Below are 15,665 nucleotides of genomic sequence, written 5' to 3' on the forward strand. Positions count from 1 at the left end.
ATACGCAGCCTCCGTGCAATCTCGCACAACTCACGCAGGGGCTCCGGCACTGCCGTGCCGTTCAGAAACTCCCCCTGGTTACGGCCCCGGCGAGAGCGAGCACCTCGCAGCGGGTTTACAGCCAAGGATACAGGAGCGGCAGAAAGTCAGCCACTATTGCGGTAATGAGATGGGGCCAGTTCAAACTTGTTTCAGCCAAAGAGGTGTTTGGTTGCAAGAAGAGTCGAGATATGATGTGCTTTCTGGCCACTTCCTGAAAGAACAGCTCCACAATCGTTTGAGGGCCGGATACTAAAAATACAAGGTTAAAGAAACGCTGAGAAGAGGGCCCGCAGCAGACATCCCAGGCCTTCTACACCGCGCTGTGCTCACCAGCCCAAACGTCACAGATTAAGCCAGAGCAAAACAATAAGCACGTTCGATACTCGAACTTGTTGGTTTTGGATTTCTCTTGCCGTCTGGTTAAGTCAGAGGGAGCAGCAGGAGATCAAAGAGCCACATACTGCAATGTTTATTAACCGCAACTCAATTATAACACGGAGAAGGAAAAAAAAAAAAAAAAAAAGGGCGGAGACATCCCAGGCCTTCTACACCGCGCTGTGCTCACCAGCCCAAACGTCACAGATTAAGCCAGAGCAAAACAATAAGCACGTTCGATACTCGAACTTGTTGGTTTTGGATTTCTCTTGCCGTCTGGTTAAGTCAGAGGGAGCAGCAGGAGATCAAAGAGCCACATACTGCAATGTTTATTAACCGCAACTCAATTATAACACGGAGAAGAAAAAAAAAAAAAAAAAAAAAGGGCTGTGCTCTCTCTCCAGTTGTGCTATTCGCAACCCAGCTGCACCTTTCCAGCACGACCGAGCATTTTGCAGGGCAGGGCTGAGGGAGTGCCGATTTGGCTATCTGGCTCTGTTCAGATGCCTCCCTCCTCATTCCAGCACCCTAAGCAGTCCAATCTCCCATTAGCTAACTGTTCTCGGCGCCTCTCCCCAGGCTGCCACCTCCTTTCTATCTTCCCTACGTTTCACATATTTTTCCTGAAGCACAGAGGCCAAACAGGACTTTCCTCATGAGCGGGCCAAGAAATAACCCACAACACTGGCGCACACAAAGGATGTTTTCAATTTCGCTTTCATGTGCTGACATTTACGTTGAGGCAACTGCCTACTGAACCGAGACTCTCATTCAGGGAGAGTTCGGACTCTGAAGATGGCAGCCTGCTTACAAAGAGCACAGATGCCCCAGGCTCGTCAGCAAGCGGAGGAAATTCTTCCCCAGCTCACAGCCCTTCACACGTGGCACTGCTGCCTGTTTGTCACTGATTTTCTCAGCTCCCTCTGAAGGGTCTCAGCCTCCAAGCGCCACGCAGACTAGTTACAGCAGGCTCTTACCCGTGCATTTTCTCCCCTACCCTGCTCACTACCTCCCCCTGTAACCACTTCAAGGTACACATCCTCCTAATTAAGTTGCCTTATATTCTCCCCCTTTAGGATTTCTCCCCCAAGACAGTAACTCAAAGCGTACGTCTTTGCAGCAAGACTTTTAAAATGTGAACAAATTATCAGCTGCGATTTCCCCCTTGAGGTTACTGGCTGTGAGCAACGCTCACATCTGAACTGCAAAGTGTTGGAAGCACAAGCATGTTTTGGGGAAGTATTTCTACATTCCCTCGCTTCCTTGAGCTGCTGCTCCTGCTCGCTGTGGGATAACAGCTAGCAAGCAGGGCAGGCCTGGTCTGACCTGCTAGCCACTGTTAACATACAGGAGCAAGAGGTGAGCTTGGCTGATACTGCTGGGGCCAGAATTAATAATGTTTGGCTGAGCAAGGCCTTCCCATCCTCCTCAGGCTGAGAATAAGATCCACGTCTCTGGTCAGAGTCCAACGCTACAAGATACTTTGGTTTTGTCGTTGTTTTTTGGTGGACAGCATGACAAACATCTCCACGTAAAGCGGGGTCATTCAACCACGCACTCCATTAGCTCACTGCGTGAAGCATTTGCCTCGGGTGGCAGAGACGCAGAGTGCAAGAGGTATAAATAACAGAAACCGAGAGCTGATGAACTGTGGACATCTTACCTAGTTTATGGGGTGTTAGAGCAGTGGTGTCTGCTAACTCCAACACAGATAGATGCTGCAGATTGGATTCCCTAGAGAAGAAAAAGCCATCAGTGAAGAGACAACAAAACGCCTCCTGCTTTAATTGCGCTCATTGTTCAACTCAAATGACTCCTACTGCTGAAAAAGGCAACAGCACACAGAACAGCGAGACCTCACACGGCAGAATTAGCACAAGGCAAACAGTCAGCTCAAAACATGGAAAGAAAAAATAAAACCACCACCCTCCCCAGCACAACCTGACTCCTAGAGTGATACTCCCACAGCAACCACCAGCTTTTCATACCAGGAAGGGCATTCCAGGTGGATTTAGCAGGAACCTACAATCAAAGGCAGAAAGGGCACGGTAGAGACTTACAGCGTGTCGACGGGGACGTCCGACGCCAGGCACTGGCTTGCCCACCTGATCAGGTAGTAGGACAGCAGCAGGGGAGAGGTGCGGTGCAGCAGGTCCTGCTGAGACTGGAACAGCTGTCCCCCTCCCAAAACCACCTGCAAGCAAACCACAGAGGTTGGCACACCGAGAGGCCAAGCCCAGAGAGCGACGGCAGGACAAGGACGATCAGCGAGGTTTGTGTCAGGCCCAGCTCGTCCCCCCTGCGAACACCAAGGCGGTCAATAGCCCGGCAGTTAACTCAACCCACCCAGGAGACCAGCAGGACTCTCGCATGTGCCAGAATGACCCAGTCACAAAGTACAGTGTCACCTCAGGACCAAGGGGTGAGTTAATTATTCTGGTGGCCCAGTTCCCGTGGGGAAAGCTTAACAAACAAAGCTACGTGCACACCGAGCGCTTCTCTAGCCTACAAACACCAGCCCCTCCCGATGCCAGGGACACCAGCAAAAAGGTGCTTTGCGCTGTCACTGAAAGTGAAATCACGGCTTTGCTGCGGAGACCGTCTCGGGGCCCAGCCCTGCTGCTCAGGCATTGCATCCCTGTGCGCTCCAGCCAAGAGCAGCACGGCTAGGTGGACACGGGAGGAAAAGCAATCCACGCTTGTGAAGGACACAAGCACGTCAAGGTGGCACAGCAGCAGTTCCTCATCAAGCAAGCAGCAGGTCACGTGCCTTGAGAGCGCCTGGCTCCAGAAGGGCACCTTGCAATGTGCTTTAAATGCTCCCAGGGCAGCCTCATCCAGGAAGAAGGGGATTTCTTTTCAACCGAGAAGCTACTGCAGTAATGTTTCCAAGTAAATAATATTGGTTTAAACAACGCTCCCCTTGTCTGGGGACTTGTTCCGCACCCCTGCGTCAACCCAAACCATCAGCACCATCCCTCATGCGGCCATACGGCCAACAGGACGGGCCCGGCCCAGCCCAGCCCGCGACCCCAAACACAGCTGCCATCACGGCGGCTGTTTGCTCTGGCTGTTTGCTCACAGAGGCTGAAACCACAGCCTCTGGGTAAACACTGCTGCTGTGACGCAAAGGTGCTGTGTTGCCAGAGAAGGCGGCTGCAATCGTGTGCGTGCTGGGCTGCGCAGTGGTGTGGGAGGGATGGGGAACAGGTGGGAGAACTGCACGTGCTCAGGCAGCGTTGTTTCAGATGGGAGGCTGGAAATGATGCCCTCCTCCCGCAAAAAGAGTTTTGCTTCCCGCTTCCTGGATGCTCAGCGCGGAAAGAGGGAGTTAGGGCATGAATGCAGCGCACCGCTGCTTTGCTTAGGATGACAAAAGCGGCTGGAGGAGAGAAGAGGGCTTGCCCAAGCCTCGGGCTAGTTCAAACAGCCTCCAGTGTTTTGTGGGAAGAGACAGAGCTCACAGTCTGGCACCAGCAGAACCCCAGATCCAAAAGTTCAAAGAGCGTAGCAAGTAGCTTCAAGGGCTGTACTCACAGGATCTCCAAGCCGCAGCAACAGCTGTTGGAGGATCAACAAGTCCCGACAGATCAGGAAACGGATCGTGGCAATCTTACATACCCCCCAGCAAACCACGTTGACAGCGGTACCACTGCCATACAGCTGGGTGAGGTTCATGCGCATATTTAGATGATGAGCTGAAAGATAAAATCACCGAGATAAGGGGGAGAACTAGACTGACAAGAACACTTGCTGAGCCGCCGCTTTCCCAGCCCAAACGCACTGCTGTGGAGCTTTCACCTCTTTCCATGTCAACATCCGTCTCGTAGTCCATTTCTCGGATGAGCACTCCGATGGCGTGGATGGGGTTTCTGATCTCCTGCAGTTTGCTGTGTATATCCTCCATCACATTTTCCCTGCAAAGTAAAAAAGATGATAATAATAATAATAATAATCCATCATCATCACATGAGGTTTAAACTCAAGAGGGCTCCCTTTCCTCCCTTACTGATCCTCCCCAGGAGGGAGCGTATCTGATCAGCCTGGACATTCTTGATGGGAATCCTCTTCTGGCTTGGACTTTTATTACGGCGCCTGCAGGGACCAGTCTATTTATTCCACTCCCTCAGGCTACCAGGAAATCACAGTCAGATAGCTGGCATTCCACGGGGGAACGATTTCAGGAGGCTTGACCAAAGCTCTGACCTCTACCTAACGTCTGCAGGCACTTTTCCACACTGCGATGATCACCTAACATGAACTTGTGCCTCTTCCGCTCTCTATCTCACCTGAGAATCGCCAACATTTCCCTTCTGGAGGGCCCCAGGCAACAGCAAGGGGGTTCTGGACGGAAGACCCTGCTAACGTCACCAACACCCATGCTCCCCATCTCTGAGGGGACCTGGAAAAGTCTCCTGCAGCACAGGGAGAGCCCGCGCATCCCAAATGCGCTCTGCTGCCAATCAAGGACAGCTCCAGGCAATCCCTGCTCAGCCAGCCCTGCCTCCCTGCAGGGGAGCTTCTGCAAAAACGTCTCCTTACGTGTCATTAGCTATCAAGTCCTCCAGGATCTGCTCTGCAGCCTTTTCTGGAGGCTGGAGGCGGGAGCAAGCCATTTCCATTATGAATGCCATTTCCAAGGAAATTGATTCTCCGATCAGTCGAAGGCACTGGACAAGACAGACAACATCACGAGACATCTCCAAATCTGTAATGAAAGAATCTAACTGTATATTTACAAGAGATTTCAAAGCGAAGGTGGGAGGACCATTCAAAAACCAGTTAGTTCAGCTCCTACCAGCAAACTACCGGCAGCAGACTGGTCTCAGTCCCGCATGTCAAACTGACCCTTCCCCGTTAACTGTGAGGCTGAATTAAAACTTAGGAGTTGACAAGGGAAAGACTCGGGCTTTATTATTTGGGAAGTAAAAAACGCTGATGCAACAATAATAAAACAACGAAATCCCCTCCAAGGGATTTTCTCCAGTCACAGGTTGAAGGGAAATAATTAGTGCAGTGTAAGAGCAAAACAACTCCAGAGCAAATGGCTCCGATAGCTTAGCTCTGCCAAGCAGAACACGCTCTCATTACAGCAGCTATCCATTTGCAGCACCACCTCTCACAGCTGAGAGGATTTTCACATTCTTAGAAGCGATCTGAAAATTCGGTACTGAGGGTTTAAATCACTGCTTTGCAATGCAATCCTTTATTCATGCGTTTTTAAAATTAAGTCACATTTTTGGAGAAGTGTGAAACAGACAGGGCAGGAACCCTCAAACCCAGCCTCCCAAACCCAGCCCAGGCCTCCAGCTTTCCTTCCCTCAGATCCAGAAATAGCTCAACCCAATGGATGACGTCTGCTAGCCTCCCAAACCCAGCCCAGGCCTCCAGCTTTCCTTCCCTCAGATCCAGAAATAGCTCAACCAAATGGATGACGATTCTTCTTTATAAAAATATAAAAATCACTTGAGCATGAAAGTGGAGCTTAGGTAACAGCTTCCGTTGCCTCTTTCTTGTGAAACGTCATTCCATGGCCAGCAAAGCATAGAGGGCACTGTGGCGACAACATTAACGACAGGTTTTGCACGCTGGCATTTACTTCCCGGAGACAAGAAACGGCACAGTCCCTCTCCACAGCTTACAGGAAAACATTTATACAAAAACTTGCACTGAAAACTCAGTTTGCAGAACCGGGCAGTTGAGCCCAGCGTGCCAGGGTGCTTAGAGGATCACAAGTTTCCTTCTCGTCTGTAATCTTTGAAAGGAGTTTACTCCATCGGCAAGACACAGAGATTGGGGAATTTTACGAGAGAGAACCGCTTGCACCGAGCCAGAGCAGGTCTTACCGCTCTCGGCGGGGATGGCAAAGCTGAGCAAGCACCCAGCTGAGATAACGTTAAGCAGGATTCATACTGGGGGGGGGTGTCACCCACACGATCAGAAACACAAGCTGCTGCATCCCGCCCTCCCCACCAGGGCTGGGGACCTGCCAGCACGCTATGGAGCTCCAACCCGGCAGATCCGTCCCACAGAGAGCGGGCACGAAGGGGGCACCAGTTAACCGCAGCCTGCACAGATAGTTTATAAAGCTACAAGGGCAAAGGATCCACCAATGCAGGTCCTTGTCACTGAGCAACACGCAGCCTGAAATCTAAGATTCTTCCTTTTTAAGTTATCTGAAATGAGTCACGGCAGATTTGCAGCCTTGACACCATCTTCTAATTCCTGGTGCGAGCACGATGGCAGGTTTCACAAAATAAAACTCCCTGCAATTGCCAAAATAAGAAAACTGTCTCCATGTAGACAACTATGGAGTCGGGAGCACTTCAAGAGACCTCTGTGGAAACTCCCACATCCCTCTGCCCAGGGCTTCCCTGACGTGCAGCGTTTCAGGCTCCAACAATGATAAAGCTCCATGTCTCCTCACTTACCATCAAAGATGGCTGCGTCATCCTCAGTCAGGAGGTGCTCGTTAGAGAGGAGATAGAGATGGTCCACCAAGGAGCAGGGCACGAGGAAAGACAGGGAGCCCTAGAAAGGTGAGGAGAAAGCCCTTCTTTGAGCTCCCCAAATCCACACCTCAGTCAGTAGAACTCCTCCCTGGAGATCACTGCTTCAGTCAGCCGCAGCGGCCAAAAAGCCACCGCCGCTCAGCCTCACCTTCTTCAGCAGGCACACCATGCTGGTGTAGGGGTTCAAGTGCAGGGCCAGGGGCCGTGAGAGCGCTTCTTGGTACTGAAGGCAGCAGGCATAGAACTTGGACCAGAACTCCACCTGCAGCTGCCAAAACTCCTCCGGTGAGCACTCGTATTCTGTCACGCTGCCCTGGAACTAGCGGGACCAAAACAAGACTGCAGATGAATACAGGCAGTGAACCAGAGAGAAAAATGGTAGCGTTCAGACTGCTGTCTCGTCTCTCATGACCAGTGTCACACCTTTACGTGGTTAAGGTTTATAAACACCAGTTACGGTTCTCTGCCCCACCACCTTACCATCAAAATTTAAGTTTTTTCCTACAGCAGTGAATCATGCAGCAAACAGCAAGGGGAACAAAGCCCACAAGAACCATTTCTATACAACCTAGATAAAGAAGCACCAATGATATCAAGAAAAAGGGCAGCGCTGCAGATCTCTAAAAACATCGTGCGTGAAGATTGCTACAGAGGATACAAAACGACCTCTTTTTGCGAACTTTCTAGCAATAGTCTAAGCAGCCTCAAGGATGAGCCGCAGGTGGAAGGACTGCTGGCTTAGAGAATCAGGCATATCAGAATAAAATCTGGAGAAGTAGGATAAAATGGGGGAAATTCAGACCCAAAAGGACAGCCAGTTGATCTTTCGGATAGGTCCCCTAAGCAGATTGTCTTCCGGTGTCCAAAATTATGAGCAACAGCTCTGCGTGGCGGTGGCCAGCACCCACGCGCAGGGAGCTGAGAATGGGCAGCACGCAACGTGTGACCAGCAAAGCACACTCCATGCAAAGTGCACCCAGGGAGCAGAGACAGCAGAACACCAAGAAAGAAGAAAGGACTCCGAAAAACAAGAGGGAATGGAAAAGCCAGACCAGAAAGATGAAGATTTGTACTTTTTTTAAAAAGTCACATAACTCCTTTGGAGAGACAAAGGACAAAACAAGGCCTGGGGTCACTTTGCACCTCGTTTAACTTCACCCAACCATCGTAATACTGCATACAACAGGTGTAAGAACAAAACATATTGTGGGGGGGAGGGGAATCTCACCTCGCTTTCTACGGCTAAGGTAACCTCTTTTTTTAACTCATCCCACGTCAGATCCATGTGTGTCTCGGTTCCTTGAGAAAAGATCTGAAAAGCAGCACAGTAAACTTTTACTTTAAAGCAAGAGAGCCGTCTCCCCGAGGTTCAAGCAGCCTTGAATGACGTAAAGCAAACATGAGAGCATCAGCGCTTCGCGGGACGGAAGTATTAAAAACCATGGCTGGCTGCTAAATGTGGGGTACACGGACGTACAGCCAGCTTCACTCTTCCTGTGGAAATGGAGGAAGCCTCCTGGCAGGCACTGCACTGGGATGTAAGGAAAGAAGCGCTGCACACCTTCACAGCAGCTCGCTCTCGTACCTTGCTACAGGCCTCCATAAGGTCACAGCACAAAGAATCAAAGCGGTCAGAGTAGAGGAAGTTTGGCTTTTCCATTTTTGCTGAAAGGGCATGGCGCGTTGCCTTGCTCTGCCCTTAACAGCCCTGAAAGGGCATGGCGCGGCGCGTTGCCTTGCTCTGCCCTTAACAGCCCGAGAGGAGCCAGAACCGAGCGGATATATTCTGGGAAACAGCACTACAGTGGGCTGAGAGTCTCCGTTCACCTGGCTAAAGCAGCAGGCAATGAAAAGCAAGCTCAGCAACCTGCTGTCCTAAGGGAAAACATCTTCTGGAAACCACATTCTGCCTCCCACCGCCAGCACACACCGGCTGAAGCACGGCACAACAGCCGCTAACTCGCTTCAGTGACTACTGACAGCTCCACAAACTATCAAATGCAAACTGATGCCCGCCAAGAGCTCCAAGGAGTCCTGTTGCCTCACATCTAAATGGCCAGGAAGGAGAAGCTGAACAGAGAGCGCACCAAATGCCCTCTCACTAACCTGTAAAGCCTTCTGGATAGCTGCATTTGTGAACCGGCCAGGCATGAAGAGATACTCCAGGTAGGTTTCCTGCAAAGAGAACACAACAGCAATTTAAGGAAACACACGTGTCAGGAGGAGAGCATTTAAGATCCTGCTTCTGGTCCTTCCTCCCATGCTCAAGCTCATCCCCTGGATCTGTGCTTCTTTCCAGCTTCAGTTCACACCCAAACCCTGCTCCAGCCTCTCCCCTTCCAACCCCTTTGCAGTTCCCGTGATCGACACCGCTTCCCGCACGCTCCAGATCTTGTTTATTCACGTTTTGTCTCAAGGCTCTCTCTTGACTGACTTCAAATTCTCCTCATCCCTCAACTTCTGGTTTCATAACCATGCTTAGCGCTTTAATGCTGTGGTAATAGAGGCTAAGGCTTGTCCCCTTTAATTTGGAGTAATTTTAAGACTGTATCAATATAATTTGTACGCTTGAACCGTCTTAATGTTCTCCTCCTGGGCAGAGAAGCTTCATTACTTCTCGTTGCTATTTTATATCGGCTCACCCTGGGGTCCTGATCGTGTCGAACCGTCACTTCCTCTTCAGGCAGCGGCTGCACAAAGACCTGGTTCCACTGGCCCGCGACATTTCTGGAAGAAAAATAAAACCAGAATCGGCTTTGCATTGCAAGGCTCCAACAGAGCACGTCTGGGAGCAGCCGTCTGAACCTAACCTGTCACTTTCACCAGCGGTCACAGACTTTACAGCAACCACGGCCCCTTGGATCTGGTAACAGAGGAGCTTTGACCAGTGACAAGTGACAGGACAGCTTAACGGCGGCATCCCCAGCCCTGAGCTAACAGAACAGGTTGGATTCCTTAATTTATATCAACATTCTCCCCATCACACGTGCTCACCAAGCAACTCTCTCAGACTGACCAGTAGATTCTTCTGCCCAAACCTGCAGACTCACAGCATTTTTCACCCAGAATTTAACTTCCTGGTCTGGTTACGCACCAAACCTGCCCTCTCAGCTTTATAAAGATAGAGCTGATGCTTTCACATCACTGGTCTCCTCAAAACACGTTTCTCAGAAGAGACCAGCCAGTTATGTTTTGCAGGAGCTGTCGGTGAAGTACAGCCCTCCCTCCGACACGCTCACAGCGGACTCCGCTCCCAGCAAGCCTGCCGCCCATCTTTTTACATTTTTCACATTCCTGCAGCTGAGCTGTAGCTTTACTATAAAGCAGAATAATAAAAAAAAAATTAAAAAAAGAAATCCATGTAATCTGCACTGCAGGAAGACGCAGTCGTGCACGTGAGACGAACACTGCAACAGGAAGAACTATCTGCATCTCCACACATTCCAGTCAGCAAAGCAGGACAGGAAAAAGGTTGAGGAGCTCCATCGGTGCTTGTAACGAGCAGCATCTGGGAGCTGCTCCCGCAGTTACCCCCCCACGAGGCTATCAACGCTAGCAATTCAGCGCAGAAACTCACTGCTCGAAGTTGATGTATTTCACAACGGTTTGGTTCTCTTCGTTGTGCCACAGCGCCCAGATCTCAGCCGAGGTTAAGGCAAAGTCAACGAGAGTCTCCTAGGAAAGAGGGCACATATTTACCTTCTCATCGTAAATTCGAGTACAGCAGAGAGACGTGTGCAGTTAACAACAGCAAAACATTCCCTCGTATCATTTAACCACGTTTTGGAAAGAATTCTTTATTCACAGTTAAATCCCCAAGTCCGGGCCTCTGATCTCTCGGTAAGCAACCCTCCCTCTTGTCCCAGTGCCTTCTGGGGGAGCCGGGCCCCAGCACTCACCTGCGAGGAGAACAGGGAGGATATGTGGTCAAGGCTGTAGCGGTTGCTCTCGGTGCTCACCAGCTGGAAGACACAGAACTACAAACACATCTCGTAAGTCATTTGCCAAAGGACGGCTAAGCCAATAACCAGCACGTCGCGGGGAAGCTCGTCTCTCCGGTCCCTCTCCTTGCCTGATGCTACAGTCACCGGACCCCTATGGGCTGAGGGCAGGAGGGCCGAGCTGAGCACGCCACGGACCCTGCCAAGCTGACCCTCTGCGCCACGGACTGACAACGCTGACTTCAGCCTTCCCGGCAAGCACACTCGTCTCTGCCTGAACCTGAAAGATTTCTAGTTGCCTTTGGAAAGACCAAACCAGAAAAATGGTAAAAACAACACCGCTGGCGCACTGCTAGCAACACCACGATGCGGGCAAGTAAGGAGACTAAGGTGGAAAAGCCCTGAATCCTCAGGCCACTTGCTGCAAACCAAGCTCTGCGTGTTCTTACCAGAGCAGAGCACTAGCGGGACAGCAGAAGTCACGATACGCGCTTCTACTCCGTATGCGAATCCCCTGGAGAACGGAAAGGGTAAGCTGTCCAACAGATGAGACTACTCTGTGCCGTCATTCCTGTCCTGCTAAATTTATTATTCACCGCAAGAAGCAGAAGTTCTGCAGAAGCCAACGTTTGGCAACGCACAGCGATGCGTCCGCACGCTCCCAGGAGCCCGACATAAATATACTATCAGTATTTCCAGGCTTTTAGCTCCTTTTGGACCTTTCCTTTTCCCACGGCACGTATGTGCTTTCAGGATCCTACTGGAACAGGAGGTGAACAAGTGAACTAGCGCTCACAGCTCAGCTTAGTCACACAGGGAGTTCCACTCCCAAGGCAAGAGCACGTGTATCTTGCAGTGCTTTGAGAACAAAAACGTTTGTTTATTCAGAAAGTACTGCCCTCTCCAGAGGGTCAGACGTGAAACTTTTCCCTATTTCTTGCCTTACGGACCCAAATCCAAGGAGGAAGGACGTATTTTCCGCGCAGCCCAAGAAAGACGCATTCACAGCGAGGAAGCCCCCATCACGCCGTACCTGCCCTCGCTTGGGCGCGTGCATGTACACGCCGAGGTAAAGCCCCAGGGACTGGGAGAAGGCCAGTCGCAGTCGGTGCCCAGTCCCAGCTGCAAGCCGCAGGTCCCTGCTGACCGGCATGAACTCCAGCAGATCTGCAACCATCAGGCACATTTGATCCTACACAGAATAAAGGTATCAGGAAAGTAGCGTAGGAAAGACTCAGGACTGAGAAACTGCCCTTCTCCCTCATCCTTCCCCTTCTGGCCAAAGTCTGCCCAGACCTTCCCCTAAAGGATGCAAGTAAAGCATCCGTACCCGTACCTGAACTGCCATTCAGCTATTCCCATCTCACCTGTGCCCTCTCCCACCGAGCACACGGGCTTTCAGAGCCCAGGCACGTACGATAAAGCTTCCCCTCCCTCCCGTAAGCACGCAGGCATTCCAGTGCAGATGAGCCGTGAAAGCAGTTGTGCTGGTCGATTAGCTTTGGCACTGACATTTGGAGCAAGTGGCATGCAGCAAGCAGAGGCTTTTATTAACTTCTTGTTGACAGGGAGCCATGTTACAAAGACGCTCTTATTACCGCTACAGCAGTAGAAAAATCATTTGGTGTGCCTCCTCGGCCCTTGAAGCGCTCCCGCCTGCCTCCCCAAACGCTGCAGTACATTTGTAAATAACCTAATACAGCCTCTCACCCTACGCACAGGGCTTTGCCGCAGAGAAGAACCAACACCCGCTTTCCAAACGTGGCTACAAACACGCGCCACAACAACTGTCACAAATTGCCCTGAATCCCAGCGTGCAGAAGTTGACTCAGTGACAATTTAACGGCAGGTCAAATCTATGCCGACCACCCAGCCTTCGTTTCTTATGCCTCAGACTATCACCCGAGCAGCGACGGAAGACGCTACTCCCCCGAACGCAGGCCTCGCTCACCTTATAGGACCACATCCGAAGTTTATGGTCCTGGCAGAGAGCAAAGAGAAAGGCATCGTGATCTAGGCAGTGAACAGAGAGGCTGATAGGCAGGTCCGATGGGCCACAGTCACCTCTGAAAATACAGAGTTTATTTCAACAGCTTAAAAGAAAATCAAGGTTAGCACACAGATCCAAGGCACAGGGTTTCTATCGCACTGTGTTTGAAAACAAATAAATCAGTGGTGTGAGAGCAGGAGCAGAGAGCAGCGTTTCAGGACTGTGCAGGTCAGCGTCCAAGGCGCAGAGGAGCCCACCACACCGGTAACGCCCAGCTCTTCACCCGCTTTGGCAGAGCCGAAGCACATCCCCGGCTTCCCCAGCCCCAGCCTAGTGCTTGCAGAACGCGGGCGAAGGGTCCGGAGGGAAGCAAGGATCCCACCAGCCCCAGGCAATGCACCGCTGACGGTCAAAGTCATTCAGGGCATCAGGGGACTCGCTCCCATCTCCAAGCAACAGGGCCTAGAATTTGGTTGTTGCGCTCTAAGACACCGTAACGATTACGATCCAACACCGAGCCCAGTCTGCACACAGAGCGTCCGTGTCATCCACACGTAACCTCTGCCGGTCAGGAACAAGCCTGACGTTTCGGAACAAGGGCAAGAACATACAACTGTTGTAATCCCTAATCTGCGCTGGCTGCGAGCCATATCCTGGACAAATCCTTGGAGGCCAGTTACTAGATATAACACATTCGTAGACACAGACACACAGAGTCAGCAGGACCCCATTAAGATGAATTAATCCAGCCTTCAAGTCCCAACTTCCGTACTGCGATAGGTCCTGCGACGCAGTTAACTTTTTTGGCAGAGTATTTATAGAAGCTGACTTGCCTGTCTTTGACTTCAGCTAGAATCTCTAGGTGAGGGACTCAAAAAGACAAAATCAGTTCCACTTATTCGTCACCAGACACTAACCTGATGGCAGTTGGCATCCACCCGGTAAGGAAACGCTGCATCACTGAGCTCTGTTTCAATTCCACAACCGAAACCGTTCCTTCCAAAATAAAAGTGATATTAAGAAATATATTGGGTACTCGTTAACAAAATATTTACTGCCACCAGCAAGGGGCTTCACAGCCATGACGTAAAAGAGCTTTTGCGTGCGCGGAGTGAATTTCTACGACGCGCGCCAAAAAAAATCAAACTCAAGCGAAGTTCCAAGCTGGGAGAGGGGATGCCACACCGAGCGGTGTTTTGCAGAGGCAGATGCGAGGAGGCAGCCTGTTCCCGCTCCTTACCAGGCGCATCGTGAGGAGGCAGCTTAAGGACGAAGATCCCTCCCGAAGCAGAGGGCAGAGCGAAGAGAGCCTCCCCCTCGCTGCTAAGCCACGCCGCTGAGGCGACAGAATTAGACGCCAGGCCCGGCACGCTGGGAATCACGTAGTAATTCGAAGGATCTCTGAAGTTGATTTTGCCGATATCTGTAAACACGGACTGCATTTGGCTCTCCGTTATCAGCTCCTGGAGGAGGGAAACGGCAGAGAGCACAAATCCTGAGCACACGTACACGAGGCACAGAAAAAACAACCGGACACCTGTGAAATGGCAACTGCGACGCTGCTACTCGATAAAAAGGATTTTTCCGGTAAGAACTCTCATCGCTACCACTCCTGTTTCCCTTACCGTTAACCCACGACCACTGCTCTTTACGAGCAGATATGAAAGGGACTTCAAACCCTGCAATTTTCTAGCAGAACGCTTGCACGCTCGCTCTCTCCCTCATATTCTGTAACACCCCCAAAGGAGTCCCGCAGCCCATCAGCTGCTTCGAGACAGCTCATAGCAAAATGCTGGTAACGAGTCCTGTGAAGAGCAGCTCTGCAATAGCACAGCGTCATCCCTTGGGAAAGCTGTCTGGAACTCTAAAAGCAAGAGATAAGCTCTCCAAGAGAGGAAAGGGACCTGAGAAGACACACCAGAAGCAGACACGAGAGAAAAAGTCACAGCAAATGGGTAAATGCGATGTAAATTTTGCATAAGATCCATCTTCCACATGAATTAAAAAGATTATATACCTTGCGGCGTACAGACGGCAAGTTACAAACACAGCCAGGCCTCCCTCTGAAGCACTCAGTCCCTGCCTCCAAAGGGAACTTTGTCCCCACTGTCACAAGGCCGGGCCCCAGGACCGCTGGCAGAGCCACCCCCAACCTCCGAGCCTCATTTCAGGTTATGTCACCGACTTTCAGCGAAATCGGAGCCCTACTCACAAATCCGAAACGCCCCCAGCTCCGGGGCAGACGCTGCAAGTCTGATGCCTACGGCCTCTGCCTCCCCTGCCTGCGGTCCCGAGTACATTCAGTTCCAAACAAAGTGAGAGATTTCCAGCTTGCTTTTCCTATCCGACTCTCCTCCCCAGCAGTTTTCGCTTCCACATACCCCGCACCGATGAACACACTTGCTGTATCTGGCCAAGAATCAGAGGACTCGGAGTTTAGCAGTTTGTAACGCGAAAGGTTCCGGACCAGGGTACAAATCCCCACCGGAGAGCCATGGAACAGATCAGTCGTGGTGGACCGACCCAGCTGGCAGGTAACTGCCCCCAGCCGTCCACCCCAGCGGGGTGGGGGAGAATAAGAGCAGCAAAAACTCGTGGGTTTAATAAGTGAAAGAAAGAAAGAAGAAGAAAAAAATAAAACCAAACCAAGCGATGCCAAGGCAATCCCTCACCACCTCCTCCAAGCAGCCTGATGCCCAGCCAGCCCCCAGGCAACGGTCACCTGCCCCCAATCCCCTCCCCTCCGTGTCGCTGAACACGGTGTCACAGCACAGGGACCGTCCCCTCGGCTGGGGCGGGCTGTCC

At 51.3% G+C, this 15,665-nt stretch overlaps 1 protein-coding gene across 1 annotated transcript in view; it reads right to left on the bottom strand.

Moving 5' to 3' along the window:
- NUP160 (nucleoporin 160) overlaps positions 1–15,665 on the bottom strand; it is a 34,695-nt gene that overhangs the window by 12,471 nt on the left and 6,559 nt on the right. Inside the window, exons 4-20 of the mRNA XM_019472401.1 lie at positions 14,101–14,323; positions 13,778–13,856; positions 12,822–12,936; positions 11,904–12,062; positions 10,829–10,906; positions 10,507–10,604; positions 9,572–9,656; positions 9,036–9,104; positions 8,158–8,241; positions 7,078–7,248; positions 6,849–6,948; positions 4,960–5,125; positions 4,219–4,334; positions 3,955–4,115; positions 2,478–2,611; positions 2,081–2,151; positions 132–291 (exon numbers count right to left, since the gene is read on the bottom strand). Of these exons, the coding sequence (XP_019327946.1) occupies positions 132–291; positions 2,081–2,151; positions 2,478–2,611; positions 3,955–4,115; positions 4,219–4,334; positions 4,960–5,125; positions 6,849–6,948; positions 7,078–7,248; positions 8,158–8,241; positions 9,036–9,104; positions 9,572–9,656; positions 10,507–10,604; positions 10,829–10,906; positions 11,904–12,062; positions 12,822–12,936; positions 13,778–13,856; positions 14,101–14,323 (2,069 nt within the window). The remainder of the gene's footprint in view (positions 1–131; positions 292–2,080; positions 2,152–2,477; positions 2,612–3,954; positions 4,116–4,218; positions 4,335–4,959; positions 5,126–6,848; positions 6,949–7,077; positions 7,249–8,157; positions 8,242–9,035; positions 9,105–9,571; positions 9,657–10,506; positions 10,605–10,828; positions 10,907–11,903; positions 12,063–12,821; positions 12,937–13,777; positions 13,857–14,100; positions 14,324–15,665) is intronic.

Source organism: Aptenodytes forsteri, unplaced genomic scaffold (genome assembly GCF_000699145.1).
Source record: "Aptenodytes forsteri isolate BGI_AS27 unplaced genomic scaffold, ASM69914v1 Scaffold596, whole genome shotgun sequence".
Classification (NCBI taxonomy): domain Eukaryota; kingdom Metazoa; phylum Chordata; class Aves; order Sphenisciformes; family Spheniscidae; genus Aptenodytes; species Aptenodytes forsteri.